The sequence below is a fragment of the Bemisia tabaci genome, chromosome 5 (assembly GCF_918797505.1).
Source record: "Bemisia tabaci chromosome 5, PGI_BMITA_v3".
Lineage (NCBI taxonomy): Eukaryota > Metazoa > Arthropoda > Insecta > Hemiptera > Aleyrodidae > Bemisia > Bemisia tabaci.
This window is the reverse complement of record NC_092797.1, coordinates 6,180,466-6,200,625: the sequence shown is the minus strand read 5'-3', so window position 1 is coordinate 6,200,625 and position 20,160 is coordinate 6,180,466. Positions and strand designations below refer to the sequence as shown.

At 39.3% G+C, this 20,160-nt stretch overlaps 1 protein-coding gene across 2 annotated transcripts in view; it reads right to left on the bottom strand.

The window, feature by feature from the left end:
• The window catches only part of LOC109034866 (furin-like protease 1, isoforms 1/1-X/2), a 57,816-nt gene that overhangs the window by 26,454 nt on the left and 11,202 nt on the right, over nt 1–20,160 (bottom strand). For both annotated transcript variants that reach the window (XM_072301126.1, XM_072301125.1), the window contains exons 2-7: nt 8,790–8,888; nt 7,156–7,299; nt 5,132–5,260; nt 3,618–3,783; nt 2,425–2,597; nt 1,125–1,334 (exon numbers count right to left, since the gene is read on the bottom strand). In XM_072301126.1, the coding sequence (XP_072157227.1) occupies nt 1,125–1,334; nt 2,425–2,597; nt 3,618–3,783; nt 5,132–5,260; nt 7,156–7,299; nt 8,790–8,888 (921 nt within the window). The remainder of the gene's footprint in view (nt 1–1,124; nt 1,335–2,424; nt 2,598–3,617; nt 3,784–5,131; nt 5,261–7,155; nt 7,300–8,789; nt 8,889–20,160) is intronic.

Sequence of the window (20,160 nt, the reverse complement as noted above, 5' to 3'; positions counted from 1 at the left end):
ATAGAAACGTACATTTGAGGATATACAGAACTCGTATTTGCAAGAAAATCCGGTAGAAACTGTCTGAAACTACCCAGAATCAGCTTTTGAAAATTGACTTTCAGATCCTTATGGGGAATCCCATGTAAATCAAACCGACCGGATCCCGGTTAGGGCGCCACGCCTAAAATTGCGATATATCTTGAAATGTGACGTTACCACTAAAACGGTCTATGTTATTACACTTGTCAACTATTCACATTTACAGTCTTCTAGGGAGACAATTTTCAGACGCATTCTTGCATAAATTAGGGAGTGGCAATTTAAAACAAATCATTTAGAGACATTGATTGATTGGCATGCAAAATTAGGGAAATCAAGTCAATTTTTCAGTCTTGATTTCAAAACAGGATTGACTTGAGAGGCAAACAATCAAAATCAAACAAGTTTCATCAAGTTTTGGTTCAAATGAGAGAGCCAACTGCAAAGATGTATTGAGGCAATTTGTCATACGAGTAAGAAAAACCGATTTTCACTTCGATGGGTCAGTTGTGCAGGTCACAGAATCGTCTTTTGATGCTTGATTCTTGTGGATCAGCGAAAAAATAATAAAATTTATCCAAACACCAACTTCCTGCAGTTAATATTAACTGAAATATCGGGCTTTGAAAAATTAGGTTTAGATTGTCATTCATTGCGGTAGTTACTTCCTTGGTTTGTTCTGCCTTGCTTTTATCAATCAGTGAGACACACATTTGCACTGGTTACTCAACGTAAAACTCAGTTGAAAGCAAGGTTGAAAAGACCAAAGGTGTCACTATCGCAGTGGATGATGTCATAAATCGAATTTTTCAAAGCGCGATATCTTGAACGTACAAAATTGCTGTTAGAACAGATCTTCTTATTTTTAGGTAACTTCCACAAGTCAAGCACCAACACACGATTCTGTGACCAGCGCAACTGACCCATTGTGGTATTACATTCACACTTTTCAAAAATCAAATCGGTTTCAATAAATCACTTTTTTCTAAAGAATTTTCTTCGAGAGGAACACTTGAAGGCTTCACTGCCTACCGGCATGGCAAGATACATGCCTGTCTACAAATAGGTTTATTGTCAGAAATCAAGAGCCGATCAAAGCATACCTGACTTTCATGAGATGCTCCACTACTATAAGTGGTTGCTAGAGTTGAGCTACAGGCCTCTGAGTACCAAGGAACTAAACCGTTTTCAGTTGCGCTACCGATGGATAAAGTCCAAATTGAGTTGGTGTAACCATCACAATTACAGTTATCATGGTCTCGCCCACCATTCCCAGAGGCCCAAATGAAGATTGAACCTTTCCCTTTTCGCCCCTGAAAGAGAAATGTATGTTGTATTACTATCAGGTAAAATACTCATTACACGAGAGGGGCAGAAATGGTTATCAGAGGTGTTAATAAAAAGACGGGAGACGAGGCTGAAAACTCAAGTATCATCAATGACGGACCAAGTGCAAAAATTAAAAAATTGAATTAAACAAGGCATTTCGATTTAGACACCGAGGACATCATGCTGCATCATGGGCTAAAAGGCACTGAGAATAGGGTAGAGGGAACAACGTACAAGAGACAGTGTGGGTGGTACGTTTTGCAGCAGTTGTCAGAAATAAAAATGTGAACAATTCGAAATCAACTTTTTGGCACTTAGCTCATAATATTGATGATAAGTCTTCTCAAATTTATATGTAGATGTGAAGTGAGTTAAGAAAATTCACAAAGAACCTCTGCAAAAATTGGTGGCAAATTTACTTTTCAAGAAAATAAAATATAAACAAAGACATATCGACAGTGTAAGTCGGCAATCACATAACTCGTTTGCGGTGTCTGAAAATCTCCGCCTCTATGTTATTTTTTTAAAGGAGAACAAGTTGACATCATTGCTTGAAATTTTTGCATAATTTTTTTCACACAGAGAAGAAAAATCACCGCAGTTTTCAAGAATTGCCGTTGAGTAGTTTTCCGTTTAAAAAATAAAGTATAACAGGAAGTCTGCAACGTTGCAAACCAAGTTACGTGATTGCCGACTTACACCATCGATATGACACTTAATCAGAGTTATTTTCTGAATCAACCATCTAGATACAATAAAATATTTTGTAAATTCTATAAAGATTTTGAATTTTTTCGGAGAGCTTGTGACTTTCTAGACTCGTAGCCAAGGACTACTGCCTTTCTTTAACATGAAGCTTTAAGTCCATTCAGACTTTTCACCTGATTGATGCGAAATCTTGAGCAGCAATTTGCCAATTGGACCCAAGGACAAGTCACCTTAAAATTTCTCTAGAGGCGCATCATAATCGACTCCAACATGCACTTCGGTTTAGCCAGTCTGGAGTGAGATAAATTTACAATGAAGATTTTTGCACGATTTGAAATTTTAAAGAGTAAACATGGGAGAAAATACCTTGGTAACACCCTGCATGAATGCTCGAGTTGCAAGATCACCAGGTCCATCAACCGTCTTACCATCATCATCAGGACCCCACGAGGCACTGTAAATGTCAATATGTTGAGGATTCAAACTTAAGGACCTAGCCTCGACTGCGTCTGTTACATCTCCGTCTAACATTCGGACACCTGGAATTTAAAAAACAAAAGGATTAGAGGGCCTCCACTTGAAAACTGTTCTGGAGGTTGGGTCCAGTGTACTGTTTTCCCTGGGCCCCATGCGCCGGATGCGCCTAAAAAAGTTGACACACCCTGTCGGTTTTTCAAACTCATATAGTTGCGAAACAGAGCTGGCTTATGATCTGTATGCAAAACGTTGATTTGGGTCCTCAAAAATTGTAGATGACATCTAAAAATTTGGCTTTCAGGCAAAGGTGGCTACTAAAATAATAGGGGGAAGGCAGAGCACGGGTTGGGTCAAATATTACTGTACTCTAACTACTGAGGAATGCAAGATTAAGTTGACGATTCAAACACTCATTTAGGGGTGATGCACTTGAGAAACCAATGTTTTCAACCCCAAAAAAAACCAAAAAAAAACCAGTATATTCTCTGCTTGAGATCCGTTCAGCTCACTTGAATTTTACTGGTCCAATAAAAACTCAAGAAAATAAGACAGAAGACAGTCGGTTCTGAGCTAAGATTGTGTTTTGGTATCAATTGGTACTAGGGATCAAAATGGAAACTTTTCTTGCGGCAAAGTCCCCCTTCAAATTCTCTAATTCTAAAATTTTCGAATTCCCTGACTTTCTCTGACATTCGAATAAAACTTTCACCTTGACTTTTTTCCTTGTAGGTTACACTCGCTTCTGCCAAACACACCTCGCAAAAGTCCCTGACTTTACCCGTTTTCCATATCGCTGGCTACCCTGATCTTGGCAAATAAAGTCTACGCCACAAAAAATGGCAGGTGAGGGGCAGACTAGAGTAGCTAAGGCTTTTGTTTGGGACTTTATTGGCTTGATGGAGCCAAAATCGTTCAAATGAGCCAATGCACCTGCATTTTAACCCTTAGACAATGCCAATGCCCCATGTCAGTCAATGACTCCCTTTTTTACTCGCCACTTTTCACACGATAATAAAATAGAAATAAAGTAAAATATTTTAAAAGAAGGTGGAGAAAGTAATCAGTAGGATAAAAAATCTCACCTCCAACGCTTGCTCCAAATGCGATACCAACTGAGCAAAGGGAATTATTTGCAGTGGCAGCAACTTCACCTGCACATCTGGTTCCATGTCTATTCGAGTCGACTTGATCATACCTTGGTGCTGGGTCATCATCATGACTATTCACATCATAACTAGCTTGAGGATCCTATGGTCAGAAGTTTGAACATGTAAATATAAACACATAACACCAGAGGAGAAAAATGAGAAGTCAGATATTTATATGTATGTGATGAAAATCGAAGATTTACAAGCATTGGCGGCGCGTGCTTTGCGATAAATTGTTTGATCTTATACTTAAACCTATGGGAAAGGATCGATAAACAGAGTGTTTACAACGAACGTGTTAATAATTCATTCTTTACCATAGCTTCAAATGGGGAAATATCGATAATTAATCATTCACGCCTCGCCAATAATTCGGGGGAAACAGAAATAAAACTAAGAGAAACATGGACCTGCAGGCAGTTCTGAAATCTTCTCTTGTATCAATCAACTACAGCAAGAAAAAAAACATTAAATACGAGACTAAAAATTCTTAATTGAACCATGATAACATGGTGATAATGATCACATGAAACATGTTCCATTCAAATTTTTGTGTTGCTGTTCTAGTTTTTGCCGATTATTCAAGTTATTCATCACTAAACATCTAAACAAGATCCCATCTAATTGGTGCAAAGCATTGCGTATAAAATGTTTCAGTAGAAAAAAGAACATGAACAAGCAGAACTGAGGTAAAGGAACTGCTGCGTGTGGAAGATTCATCTATGAGTTAAAAAAACCCAGATATGTACATAGAAAGTTCCGTTTTAGAGCTTACTATACTCAGAGTGTCTTCAAAAACGTAACATCCAAAAATTTTGAACCTTAACATTCATCAGACTGCAGTGAAATACAAGTGGCCTCTTATGTATAGGGTGTTGCAGAATTTCCTTATTGCTAGGAACAACTACATCAAGTTCAAAACCACTTATTTCCATTTGCTATGTTGCAGACCCTCTGACATACTTTATTTATTTGCTTTAGAAAACTAGACAACATAATTTCTTGATAACTTTCTTGATTTGTCCTATCTTTTAGCAGAATATTTTGTGCAGATTTTAAGTTATAGAGTTTATTTTATTTTATTGTAAAAAAAATGAAATAGGAGCCGAAACTTTGGAACGTCACAATGGAAATTCGTGGTTTTGCACTTTGGCTATCGATATGATAGTAAACGTTGATAAGAAGTTCGATGCAGCAGTATATAAAACCTTTCTGGCCGTTTATTCAGCGCAGAGGCAAATTAAGAAAAATAGGAATGCTGTTTTTACATAATCTAATTGCAGTCTTACTTAATCAATGCCTAATCCAGCCCACATTGGCTGGCGGAACAAGCTCAGATCATCGATCTCCCACTTTGAAGATGTAAATTTGATCGTATGAAAACAGCTGAAAACAGATTAACATAAATGACTCAGTGCATCGATCAGACTGATTAAATAATTACTTACATAGTTTTGTATTAAATCAGGATGATCCTTTTCAAGACCATCATCTAAAATGGTAACAACAACACCTTTGCCGGTGATTCCCTCTTGCCATGCTTTCATTACGTTCATGTCAAGACCATTGCCTCGATTCTGAAAAACAACGATTTGGTTTATACAAGAAAACCAATACTCAACTAAAAATTAGACTGGTGCGTTACTGATTCAGAAGCAAAAATTTGAGAGATGAAACCTTTTGGAAACCTACACTCAAAAGTTTTATAAAATTGGATATTTAAAATGAGGAGGCAACAGAAGAGGTAGATCAAACAATAATTTGAAACCTACAATTGTAAAAACTTGAAAGCCAAAGCAATTTTAGGAGGCCATTACAAACTGAGCACAAGTTTTTCCCATGTATTTTCTGTCCTTTGATGACTCAATTCTATCAGTCCTTAAATGAACAGCACAATCTGCATTACCCTCCCTTTTCTTAGAGTTAACTTATTTAATAAAGCTCATCACTTTCACAAAGGTTTAAATTTTTATCGACCAACTACTATTAATTAAGTTTCTTTACACAAATAAATAAAATTAAATTTTTTGCTATCAGATGGTGCACCCACCATTAAGTTGATTTTCACTATTGTTTTCAGCAAAAATAATAACAACATCTGATGACAACTAAAATCACTGATCTACAGTGCTGTGTAAAATATGGGAATTAATGTCCGCTCAACATCACAATAAACAAGAGTCTGCTAGCTAAGTAAACCAAAAAGAAGTTCTAATGATCTCTGATTTTTTAGCACCGGTAAAAATTTTGAGCTGTTATGTTTGTTGCCATAACATAATGTTATCTTTCTAAATATTAAGTATGCTTAAAAATTTTAAGACGTTGAAATTGAGATGCACAGGATCATATTTTCCAAAATTAAAGCTCATTAACAGTAGGATAAGTGGTTTTGATGTTTCACGAAAAACTTTGAATCTCTGGGACGTCATTCATTCATCTATCCTTTATGGATTACTTCCAGATTACAATGTTGTAAATTTTTAGTTCCGACTTTGAGATATGACTTCACCATGTGAAAAGGGATATCAATGGTGAAATTAGAATTTGTACCTCAATATGCGATGTAGCAAAATTCCTATCACTTTTTACTTTGATGCTTAGAGACACACTGCTTTTGATTCATCAAGTTTACCATACTTTTTTTTATTTATTTAAAATGTTGTTCAAAAGTATTTTTTTAATTTTTTTAGGAAAAAATAAAACAACTGCAGACATTTTAAACACTGCAATTGAGATAAAACTTTTTTTTGCTCCAACATAATGGACCGCTGAACAAGGAGCTAATTTAAGCATTCTGATACATATTTCTATACCAGAATTTCACAGAGAATACAATTCTTGCACCGAAATATTACTGAAATCAACTCCTAACTAAGATATTAACGTTTTTATTTTACATTGGTTACGGGAATTTTGAATTGCCCGGTCACAAGATGCGCAATTCTCTACATGAGTCAAATTGCACCTCACAACAGTTTTGACAGGCTTCTGAATCAGGCATTGTTCCTTTCCCACCCTTTATAGCTCAAAGTGTAAACAATTTGCTATATCTGAGAAAAAGCGTCGAGATTAAGGTTGCCAGATTTTCAAATCGCAGGGATTGTCATAGTAAAGTTTAGTAAGCGATTTGACTGACGTAGACTATTGTGTTTTCATGAGCGGGAGGTTTGCATTCATGCATCAAGAAACATTAAATACCTTAGTTAGGAGTTAATTTTAGTCATTTTCGTTGCGCAAATCGTGTTCTACGTGAAATTGTGGTTAATAAACATGTGTCAGAATGGTTAACTTCAGACCTTGTCTACAGATCCATTATATGCTAACGGTTACATTGAGATTAAAGATATTCATTTCTTCGCATTTTCTATCACTAACTCATCATCATATGCACGCTGATGGAAATATAAACTTACACAAGCTCTGAGCTAGATCAAAACAGTACTTAAAAAACAATTAAAAATCAGATACTTACTAGATACCACATTTGAGGCCATTTTGGATCATTTAAATAATAATTTCTACTTTTTCTTCCTACTGAAATTCCAGAAATTGATCTAGTTTTAAGATAATCTCGCTTCATCCTATGTTTTGCTATTTGTTGCTGTGCCCACGTTACCTGAAGAAAAATCAATGCAATTTTCATTAATGAGACAAATGAGAAGGAAATTGAATTATTAATCAGCTAAAATTATGAAATTTTCTTCATATATTTTGAAGAGAATAAATAGTACCATTTTTCTGTAAAGCGAATTAAAATTGTCACTATGTGAAATTACACATCAAATATTGTATCGTACACATGCGTACATACAACCATACCAGTAAACTAAAATCAAAACCCCTTGATTTTTTCAAATATGCAACACAGACTTCTCTTAGGCTAGAATAGTTGCATCCAGGCTAGGCATTGTCGCCAACTCTCCGTCACATCAAGAGTCAAGACTAGCCGCCGACAATGAGTTTATTTAGGAGGAAACATTGTATTTGCCCGACTTGATTGTGTTGCAACCTGACACACCTCCCCCCCTCAAATACTGAAAAATATGAGAGGAATGCTGCTTAGGGGAAATTCACTGTCATTTAAAGGAAAAATATTTAGGTGAGGAGGAGGTTCTTTCACAAAAAATAAACCATTTTGATGCTTCAGTGAAAATGTTTTGGAAGACGAAATCAAATTACAACTGGCCTGGGTTTTTTTTTCATTCAGTTTCTTCTTTCCCGGAAAATTCGGGAAGAGACGAATTTAGATGGCGAGGGGGGTCTTCCCCTCGCTTAAATCTTGCGGACTTTTTGGATTATGGACGCATGCTTAACTCCCCACGCCCACGTCTCCTAAAAAGCCCGTAAAAATGAGGTTTCATCTTCTCACTTTTTCTAAGAATACTTCGGTGCCTTATCCAGACCTACAATGCCTGGACAGAGGAATGAAGGCAAGAAGATACAGGTAAATATGTGACTTTTGGCTACTGGTATATATAGATTTTACGGCACAGGGAAAATGTGAATATCCGATCTATTGACTAAAATCCAATGCAAAAAATACGAGAGGAAGAGGAATTGAGGGGCTTGGGGGACAAGACGTATAAGAGCAGTTTTTGAAAAAATTGAGAAATTCAAATTTCTTCCAAATTTTTCTGGTGCAGTTTTGTTGCTAGGCAAAATGTTTCTATGGATCTGGGTGTTTCCTTGGAAATTTTAAAACCACCTAGTGCGATACACACACCAAAAAAAAAACGTGCCTTACTGGCACGCTTGAAAAGAAAAAAAAAGAAGAAAAAAATGAACTCAACTAAAACTAAGTAGAAAATATATTCTGAGAAAAATTCACAACTAAAATCCAACTTTTTTTTTATATATATATGGTTTTAAGGCGTTTTATCCGGTAGATACTGCGGCCTTGGATGGGGTCTGGAAATATTAAGAGGGTAAATTGTTAGTTTGTTTAAAATCCAACTTTAAAGAATAAAAAGCAAGTTCGAACTTCCTTTCTGCCGTGAGGCTCCATGTAATTTTAAAACTTAAAACATAACGTGTTTCTTGAAATAGCAAAAAATACTTTTATGCGCCTTATTCTCCAAGCCCCTCAATTACGATTGAAGAACTCACCCCAGCTTCAGAAGTTAATTTTTTATGATGCTCATGACTAGGTCTAGTTGATCTCTTGGCTATTCTTGAGTGTTTTAAATGATAAACATCGTCGAAAATCTGAAACAAATGAAAGTGAGTGGTTAAAAAAGAGAATGAAAAAGGGAGAAAAACGTTTTGACAATATCTTCGGGTAGTAATGCAGCAAACGGGTGGTTTGGTTTAGCTCACCCCCCCCCTCCCCCCCTCCCCCACCCGCTCTCCAAGCAACCGAGGAGATACGCACAAATACATATACAAATGCAGTTTTGATTCGCTGAGGCATCCGTTGTGAACTGGACGTGGTTTTTATAAAATCGTATTTGTCCACGCAGAGTGTCAAGTGCCTGATTCAATCCAATAAGAATATAGTTTCAAGCTAGACGTTCATCACAGGCTGCAGGGCCGGATTAAGGGGTGGCCAAAAGGGCCACGGCCCATATGGCGGCAAATTTAGAGTGCAGCAAATTTTGCGATTTTTTTAAATATAGGCAAAAAAAAAAATCGGATTCAGAAAAAAAATTACAAACGTGAAAAGCGTCTTTCGGCGACACAAGAGACGGCACCTTCAATTAGTCGAGTTCAGAGAGAAACCAAATACGCAATTTGTCATGGAGCGACGCGGCGCCGAGAATAATGATGATGAGAACTTAAGTGAAAAGGAGAAGCCCTCAGCGCAGCGGTTAGCATGTAACACGTATTAGCACCTGCAACTCCTGCAAGACTTCATGAATACTTCACACATTGCGTCAAACGCAGTATGCAGGCGTTAAGCGGCGGTAGTCGGCGTGAAGTGCATAGCGCCTGCAAGACTGAAGGAATACTTCACGCATTGCGCCAAACACAGTGCGGTCTGTGCGGCGCGGCTGCGGAGGTTAAAATTATTAAACCACATTAATGTTTGTTCTTGCATAATTTTTACATTCATTTCTTACAAATGGAAGGCCTTGTTCACATAGAGATAGGTCTACGGAACTTAACTTTCGCGCAAAGTTCCGTGAACTTTTGCTAGTAGTGTTGACAGGGCTTTCGCAAAAAATGTGTGCAACACGAGTAAACGCGTCTTATGCACCCCTCCCCTCCCCCTCCGGCACGTGCACTTGATGGTTTTTATTGATGTTTCAAAACAAATGAGAAGGGGGCGGCAAAATATGTTATAGAATATTTCGTCAACGATTTTTTGTCCGAGCACTTGTTTTTTCCAGTAGTTTAAGTCCACGCGTTTTTTCGGCAGGGGAGTTTTCTTACCAATTATTGAGACCCAAAGTTAATTGGTCAACATGTAAATACAAACAACATTTCGACGGTGAAACTACCAAACCACGTATCTCGGTTTGCGACGTCGCAGACTTCCTGTCGTACTTTATTTTTTAAATGAAAAACTACTTAACACCCAGTCTTGAGAATTTCTGTGATTTTTCCTCTTTGTGTGGAGAAAATTCCGTGAAAATTTCAAGGAATGATATTGATTTGGTCTACTTCAAAAAAATAAAATGTGAGCGTAGATTTTTAAACACCGCAAACGAGATACGTGGTTTGGTAGTTTCACCGTCGATTTGCTCACGACGTTTTTGGATGAAATGTATAATGTCTTGGAAGAATGAGGGTTTGCTCGTTTTTTGCTTGTTTGGTGGGCCAAACGGAAACAAATATATAATTGAGAATTTTGGCGTCAATTCTATGAGGGAAAATTCACTAAAACTCTCAACACCTCTTTGGTGCAACAGGACTTAATTATCTTTCAAGAAAATCCCATCTTCTTATACCCGAACCGGATGAACCTCTTGATTTTCCTCAGCTAAAGGCTCTTGGATTTTTCCTGTGTGCGATAACTTCGCGACGACGGCGCGGCGCCGGCGTGCCGCGGCGCTTCAAACTACTATTTCGCCATGAAGGTGTTGCACAGTATCATACGAGAAGGCACCCCAACGTATCATGATTGATGGTATCTTTCAAAAGTACGAAGTTCCCTCGCAAATTAAATCGAGTGACGACGAAAAAAAGAGAGCTCTGTTGTCGAAAAACTTGCTAAGTCCTAGTATCTGGATCCAGTAACGTATAGCATTATTTTTGAACTTAATAAGAGGAAAAAGTGACTTGATTCAAGCAGAAATATGCTCAAATTTACTACCAAGAAGATTTCCTAATGAATCAATAAAGAAAATAATGCCTGTTTAGAGAAAAAAGGATGCTTAAATAAAAAGAAAAGTCACTTAGGTCAAGCAGAAACCAGCTTTCATTCAGTAATTTTATTCTTGATTCAATATAAAATCTTCTTGACGGCAAACTCAGGAATGTTTCTGCCTGAATCGAGTCAAATTAGTCTCTAATGAAATTCAAAAATTATTAAACGTTATTAAATACGGATGCTAGAACTGAGTGAGGTTTTTAGATTTCCGCTTTCTTCATTTAACGTAGTATCTTGATTTACTTTGCAAGGAAAGCTCTGTACCCTTAAAGGAAGCTTGTCATTCTTGATACGTTGGAGAGCCTTCAATCTCGTATGATACTGTGCAACACCTATGTCGCGAAATAGTTGCTTGAAACGCCGTAGCACTCCGCGGCGCGGCGGGCGACCAGCGTGACACGCACTTAAGCGCCTACAAACCTAACAGCGATACTTCACGCATTGCGCAACGCGTGAAGTATCCCGTTAGGTTTGTAGGCGCCAGTGCGCATTCCGCTCTGTGGTAGGCTCTAATACATATTTGAACTCGTAAAGTCAGCGTTTTTCAACTCTGATTTTGAAATGTTTGCACGCTCGGCAAGGATTACTCTCATTTAAATTTATGAGGGCAAAGTATGTATTAAAGGAAAATATAACGTGTGTTTGGAAAATATTAAGGTGGTTCTGTGTCTAATTTAATGATTTCCAAAGCTTTTTAATTTTTCTTTCATATTTTGTGCATTTGCTGTGCTGCAGCGTGGTGTATTCGCAACCAAACGCACGGCAGATTTGTGGATTATAGCTCCTGGCGATACACTGGAAAAAATAAATAAGTAATGAATAATTGAATGAACCAAAGCTATGTAAGTTTGTAACTAATTTGATCGCTAGGGACTTCTGGACTTTATGATTAGCATCAGAGCATAATTACATGCGTCACATTTTATAACGACTGTTTTCAAGACTAAATACACTGATACATGTTGTTTTCATAGTGTGGCATATGTAATTATGCTCCGATGATAACAATCAAGTCTAAAAGCCTTTAGCGATAAAATAAGTTACAAACTAGCATCGCTTTGCGTCATTCAATTGCTCATTACAATTTTGGCGACGTTCGATATCAATTGGAGAACATTTTTCAATTCGGAGCTACAATTTCTGGCTCATCTGTAAAAACACTTATAAGCACACGGAAAATAACGGTACATACGTTGTTTGTAAACTGAGAAAAAAATTGTAGTTCTAAATTGCAAAATGTAGTCCAATCCACCGAATACGTGACGTCATAAAAACCAAATGCAAAGCCTGCACAATTTAGTCCAATTCACTAAACACGTAACGTCAAAAACCAAATGCAAAGCTACAAAGCCGTGCAAAACTGAAATTTTCAGGTGAAAGTCGCACTAAGCTAAAAGAAGCGTGACTTTTCTTTTTTATAAGAAGAGCAGAAATTCAAAGTCTGGCAAGTGCCATCAGGTGCTGCTAAAGTTGTGCATCTACATTCAGCGTTGTCCTCATTGTCCTCAGCGCAAAAGAGCCTACATCTCACGAAGGGAGGCATTTAGGCTCTTTTACGCTGAGGAAGAAGATGAAAAATTTGAGCAACACCAGATGGCATTTGCCAGATTTCGCATGTCCAGTCCACTCTTCATGTATCAATAGCTAAATGTGAAAAAGGCGTGTCTCGAGCGTAACTTAAATATCCGTAGCTCGCTCCATTTCGCAGCTGGGGTCATGAAAATTTGTTTGCATACACTTGAGACTATGTTCAATTAAAATTGTCGTTCTCCGAGAAAGGACATGAGACGGGTCCACGCCCTTTTCTATTTATTTTCTTATACGGACGTGTAATCAGAGGGAACTGTCTCCTTGCCATGAGCCTTGAGATTCATAAAAATACATGCATGACAGGGCCTACGTTACAATGCAGATAGTTTCTTTCGATTTAAACACGTCCATATACCGATCGAGTCAGTGTCTGCTTTGACGCCACTGTTAGCGGTCTGAGGCTCTGTTCTTGCCTTTTATTCCTCTGATTCTTCTTTACTCTCATATTTATTCCTTGGTAGTTTACTCTCAAAACAAGCGTTTCTTAGCCGACCGATTTGTCCGACTTAAAAGTGATTATGAGGGCATTTTCTTTTGTTGAAGACAAGGTACGAATTTTAGCATCTGATACATGGTTCTTAACCAAAATTTCACGTAAAACACGATGCGCACAACGAAAATTACCGAATTACCGGAGTTATCCTTACGAAGATATTTAATGATTCTTGATGCGTAAATTCCAACCACCCGCTCATGAAAACTCAATGCTCTACGTAATTCGCATCGCGTGCTAAACGTCATCATGACAGTATCTGCGATTTAAAAATCTGGCAACCTGCTCAATTTTGACGCTTTGGCTCAGCTATAGCAAATTGCTTATATTTTGAACAACACATGGTGGGAAATGAACATTGCTCGTTTGAGAAACTTGCTGAAACCGTTGTAGTGCGCGATTTGACTCACGTAGAGCTTTGAGTTCCTTGTGAGCGGGCAGTTCAAATTCCTCGTAACCAATGTGAAATAAAAACGTTAATATCTTCGTTAGGAGTTGGTTTCATTAGTTTTCGTTGTGCGAATCGTGTTCTACGTGAAATTCTGCTTAAGAAACATGAGTCAGATTGCTTAAATTCGTACCTTGTCTAGTGGTCCATTTTTAAATTTTTAATTTTGTTTCTTTATTTAAGAGGTGAAAGACAGTAAATCATGACATGAGATGACGACTATAGCGAAAATGGGTCTTAAATAACTGAACAGCATTTTGCAATAAGGAGCTACTATGTTTAACGCACCTACGAAATCACCTATCTGCGTAGGGAAACTAAAAGCGCAAACGTTGTTTCTAAAATGTCCAACTACAAGGGATTGGGGGGTTGAAGATCCAGACTGCAGGAGCGTGTTCCGGTGGCGATTTTGCAAGTTGGCAACAATGTATTTCCTCCAATTTAATCTTCAGTAATTTTCAGTACCTCCGATTGACGAAATTCGAAAAATTTCAAATATTCGAATCTCTTGCTCAAATTGCGACAAAAATGACAAGAAAAATGAAAAAAATTCCGAACCTTCTTCCGGAAGTTCCGCACTTTTTAAATACTCCCGGACCGCCTTAAAAAAAGTAGTACTATTTCCGGACTTTCCAGAAATTCCGGACTTGTAGACACCCTGGATGTGCGATGTAGGTCCATTTTATTCTCAGGACTTGGCTCAGGAATTTTGACTGTTTCGCTTGACTTTAATCGAATATTGTTGGAAAACCTCCTCGGTAGCGACAAAGGTGCCATAAAATGCATCAACAGTCGGCTCCAAAATCAGACAATAGAGTTCTTTGCTGGTGGGATTAAAAACTAGTACCACGGTATAAAAAGTGCGTGGAACAAGACGGAAATCACGTGGAAAAGTGAAACAAAGCACTTTTTCTTTAAATTCCCCTTTGCTGAGTGCATCACGGATGACTCGAAATGATATGCACAAATGCACAGGAGGCGCCTAGAAATCGGACCCGCGGTGAGAGGAGATGGGTGCAGAAAAAATTGAATATCTCAGCGACCCCAGAGTCAAAATTATAACACGATAGCTCGTTTTAAAGCTGATGGTGTGACGAATAAAAAACTTTTACAGTTTGGCTCTACCTCAAATATTCGCGGAGAAAAAAAACAGGGAAACTTACTTCGTCACCTTCCAGGCAAAGTATCACAAGCGCCATGCGACGTTTAAAAATTTCCGCCGCCATTTTATTTTTTTACTGAGAAATTGTTGGTTGAAAATGTTCGAAAATTTCACTAAATTTTATCGGCAGCACAAAGAAAATTCGGTGTAATTTTCGGACAGCTTCGTTGAACAATTTCTCTGTAAAAAAATATAATGGCGGCGGAAATTTTTAAACGTCGCATGGCGCTTGTGATACTTTGCCTGGAAGGTGACGACTTATTGAGAGACCACCATATTTCCTTAAAATCATCGGTTTAGAGCATCAGTGGACTGAGTTCATGAAGAAAAACGAATCAACAATGAAGTATTTGAACCGCTTAGCTGGAAGGATCCAAGCCACATCAGCTAACGCCAAATTTAACTGAGCAATATAATTTTTTACAGGAGAACGTTTTTGCGGATTTTTTTGGAATTTTTGATAAATTTGCTTCGTGCTATGAAGTAAATTCACTGAAATTTAAAACACATTTGCACAGCCATTTTCATGTAAAAAATTAAATTGCCCAATGAAATTTGACGATAGCTGATGGCCATATTTATGTTTTGAACCAATCAATATTGATACAATCTCACCCGTTGGATGTATCGAATACGATCTATGGATTTAAAAATAGTATTGACAGTGTTGCCAACCTGCTGAAATCGCCGCTAAGAGCGAATGACTGATCTGAGCAACAAAGGACTGCAGCAAACGAAAACGAAACCTTTCTCATTTTATAAAAAATGGAGGAATATCAAGGGCTCGAATCACATCGCGTTTGGCAAATCATCGGACGCATCGCTACGCTCGCAAAAACATTTCGTGAGAATCGGCCGAGCAGATCTCCAGATCTCACTGGTACATGAAATCGCTTCTTTTTTTGATACACAGAAGACAGTGGCGTGGAGTGCTTTGCGATGTATCGATTAAACATAAAAATGCCCGTTAAAATCTATGGAAAAAGATCGATAAACAGGGTGTTCGCAAAGAACACCTTAATAACCGATTCTTATCACAACTTCAAATGGGGAGATACCGATAATCGAACATTCACGCCTCGCCACCGATTTTAATTGATTCATTAATTCTTAAAAAAAATCTCGTATACTTTCGGGGGATGGGGGCTATGCGTTGGAGGGCAGGCGAGTTTGGAAAAAATGTTACGCCAAAAAAACTTGCCCTTACCCAAGCGATTCGACTCCTCACATATTTAAACCTGATATTCAATCACCCTGTAAATCGTCGAAAAGCTTGGATCCGCCTAAAACCTCATTATCAGCCACTTGCAGCAATAAAGAGCTAAGGTTGCTGAGGTGCGGGCAGCAATGATAGTGATGGATTGCATTGCACAGTCATGTTTTTGCCGCTCGTAGCGAAACATGGGACAATTCTTTCGACGAATCAGATGATAAGGTTCTGATGACGCGAGACGTCCCGGGAAAAGATGCATGTATCGGCAGCTTACAATCAATTGGACGTATACTTCTGCCAAACAGAACTATGTGCATTAAGACATGAGCCCTGAGACCCATCAGAGGATATGCATAAAAGGGCTCACGTTATCATGCACGTAGTTCCGTTAGGCAGAAATACGTCCAATTATAGGTCGATGCAGAATAATGCTCGATCAGCGGGTAAAGTGCATCAATAAAGCGATAAAGATGAAGGAATGAAAGAAGAGAGGAGAGGGAGTGAGGGGGGGGGGGGTGAGGGATGAGTTAATGAAGGATTTGTGATCACGTTCGGTGCCCGTCATGGCGATATACTTGGGGAATCTTTTCAAAGAGTCCAATGCTTTGACAATATTTCCCGGAAATATTATGCGGTGGGGGGGGGGGGGGTTATTGATTTACAGGGGTGCAAAAACATCTTGACCACGCTTCCGGGCGGATCGCGTGGGACCCGAAACATGTGCTGTGCTGCCGTGCTAAGGAAGAACGCCGTATGAACATTCGAGAGTTTCCAAATTTCCTTTGATAAAATGTTTATTTGCGAGGAAAATTATGAATATTTTTCCTTGAAATTTTCATTAACTTTAGATCAAAATACAAAGAATATTCCCTGAAAAATTGGAAGAAAAATGTTCATAAGTTTACCAGGAAATTCGTGTTTTATCGAAGAAAATTTGGCAACGCCTGAAGGTTCATACGGCGTTTTTCCTTAACACGGCAGTGTGGTATATTATATGGGAAAGCCGGCATAATCACGTTCATTATTGCACGGCTGCGGTAAAAATCACGCGTTTTCCGTAATATGGCGGTGAAAATCACATGTTTTCACAAAATTGTGGCAATTTCACGTACAGAACCACGAGGATAAACATTTTTTGAAATTACTGAGGAAAAAGGGAGTTTTGAAAAGGAAGGCCATTTTGAAAACTAGGAAGGGTAAGATGTTTCTCCTTCCCTGCATTGAAAATATATCTTTCACAAAACATCGTTGAGAACGCATTTAAAAACTGTTTTGACAAGATTTTTCAAAGACATCGATTTTCAGCTCACGATACCAAACGCTTTCTGACTTTCTCCAGAAAATTGAGTCCATGATCCGAACCATAATTGAATCGGTTTCTGTTAGACGGGCGTAAGTCCAGGGATCCGGAGCGAGCCGGAGCCAAGGCGGCTCCTTCTCGTTTTTCAGGCTCCAGCTCCGAGCCTGGAGCTTCTTGGACCCAATATTGGGCTCCAGGCTCCGGAGCTGGAGCTTCGTGATAGGGATGGTTGGCTCCGAGCTCCAGGGCGGAGCCAGTCAATTTTATTTAGCAGCTCCAGGCTCCGGAGCCAGAGCCTCTTCAGAAAACTACAAGGCTCCGGGCTCCGGAGAGGAGCCAGTTGATTTGATTTTCCAGCTCCGGGCTCCGGAGCCGGAGCTTCATGAGAAAAATAGTTAGCTCCGGGCTCCGGAGCCGGAGCACCATGAGAAAAATAGTTGGCTCCGGGCTCCGCACCTGGAGCTTCTTGAAAAAATAAGTCGGCTCCGGGCTCCGGAGCCAATCCAAGGATTTTATTTTCGTAGCTCCGGGCGTCGGAGCCGGAGCTTCTTGGAAAATAGTAGGCTCCGGCCCCCTGAGCGTAGCTTTTAAATTTTATTTGGCAGCTTCGAGCACGGAGTTGGAGTTTCGTGAAGAAAACATAGTTCAGTTTGTTCTGTGCTGATGCAAAGCCATAGGCGGTTCTACGGGGGTGCCAGTGGGTGCCGTGCACCCCCAAGCAAAAATTAAGTACGGTTACCGGGACCGTGAAAGAGGCTTTTGGGCAAGTAAAAACGTCAATAAAAATCGTATTATGAAGCGCAAAAAATTGGCAATATTTTTATTTCATGAATTTTTGAAATCTGCAGGTATTCAATGATTACGGGCAAGGGGTGATGGGAGGAGGGGGATTTCGTAAGATTGTAGTTTTGATGGAAAGTTTTGCTAACAATTTTCTACATTGAATTTATAGGCATTTAAGTAGAAAGGAAGGAGAAAAAAAGAGAAAGGAGGGTAGGAAAGAGATAAAACTTGAGGGCCGAAACTTAGGCCTCCCCTGAGCGATCGTCCCCTCCGGGATCGGTCTCCGACATTTTCCACCTCTGGGCACCTCCAAGCATGAAGGTCTAGAACCGCCTAAGTACAAAGTAATATTTCGAGAAATTGGTCGATTTTGCGTTTGTTCGTTTAGGCTGGTTTTGCAATGATAATGGAGAGAGGATATAATATCTATCTATATGTCGCAGGAAATTAGCAATCGCCGGCAATTTGCAAGCGGTTCACACGTTGTTTCAATAAATCGCAATGATGCGCATCGGCGTAATGCAATTTTTGAGAGTTATGGTCTTCAAAAGTATGAGCTCAGCTTGAAGCGCCTTCATTTTTTGTGATACTCTACGTTTTGTCACGATGTTAGTTTAGTTGCCTGTCCGATCTCAATCCAACTAATGTCACAGAGTTCACTACACGCTCTTCTAAGTGTGCATATTCCTGCCACGTTTTTCAGGATGTAAAAGTGTCTATTCACATTACAGGCAACATAATCAGCACTCTAATCTCGTTCTTTTATTTCTGAATTTTATGATTTCCTATATTTATCCACCACCAGCTTGTAAATTGCCGGCGATTGCGAATTGCCTGCGACATATATAAGCTCCGAGACCTCCTAAATTTGCATATCTGGTAACGCTTTTTGTTAGTTCCAGCGTTCTACCGGGCGATTTTCATGATTTTTGCGGCTGTCGATGGGAAATTTTCTCTAAATGAGCCCGCGCGCTTTATTCAGATTTTGAAAATATGACCCAGGTTTTATTTTTATATTACGTGGTAAAGTTGCGAATTCTCCCATTTAAACAATTTAAATTTTCATGTTTTTTCACGGTTCATTTGAGCCTTCTACTAAGCCGATTTCCATGATTCTTGCGGCTATCGGCAGGAAATTGTTTCGAGATGAGCCCGCTCTAATCAGATTTTGGAAATAGGACTCAGATTTTTTACAATCACGTTATAAAAGTGAGCGAATACGTAGAATGCTTCCCAACTGCTGCTATGCACCGAAGAGGGTGCGCAGTGGCTGACAATGAGTAGCCTGCTCATCAGCGCTACTGTTTGAACACAAGTTCGAATGATTTGGACATCAATGCCGTCATACAGCGTTCCGTACTTGCGTACCTGCCTCGCGCCGCGCCGCGCCGCCCGCCGGACTTGCCGCGTCTCTTATCTCCCTTCATAGCATCCTTTTCTGGAGTCTGTCTCACATTCTCTTTCAGTTATGCGTACATTTTACACATTTTTGACCGATTGCGTTGAACTGGTTCTGTTGTGAGATGAGTAACAATGCCTCCTCGCTGAACCGAAACCTAGGTGGCACAGCGGCACCTCATTCACACCTTATCATCCGGAGTTCCGGGCAAGTTCGCCCACTCACACTCGGTCCCTCCTCAGTCCTCCCGGGACACGCTTGCCAACTTCCCTTCTCCTCATTCACTTTGTTTTCCTTATATTGATTTTGTTTTACCTCGATCACGGATACCTTTTCGATCGAGTGTCAAGTCTGTCACCTTCGTCCGTCGATCGCATCGCTCGCCCCTCAGATTTTCGTTCGCTCCCTGCCCATTCCGTTCCTTTCTTCTCTGACTCCCTCATACTAATGAATCCGCCAGAGTGACTTCTCACGCATGAGTTTTGCATTCTCGATTGCCTCCCTCACTTTTGGAATCTTGTCTAATAATGCCGGATTATGCCTCACAATATTTTTGACCACTTCAGTTTTGATTTTAAAAATTGTTTTCTCTAAAACAGGAGAGGTAACTGTTTCTTGTGCGGCATCTTCGGCTCCGTGAACCCCCCCCCCCCCCCCCTTCAATTTTACGGTGTCTTTGGATAATTATTTTTGTAGAAAGGACTCAAATAATCAGAGCAGAGGTGCCCGGTGCCCCGAACTTGTTAAGGAGTTTTTAATATACATGTGGCTCTGTGC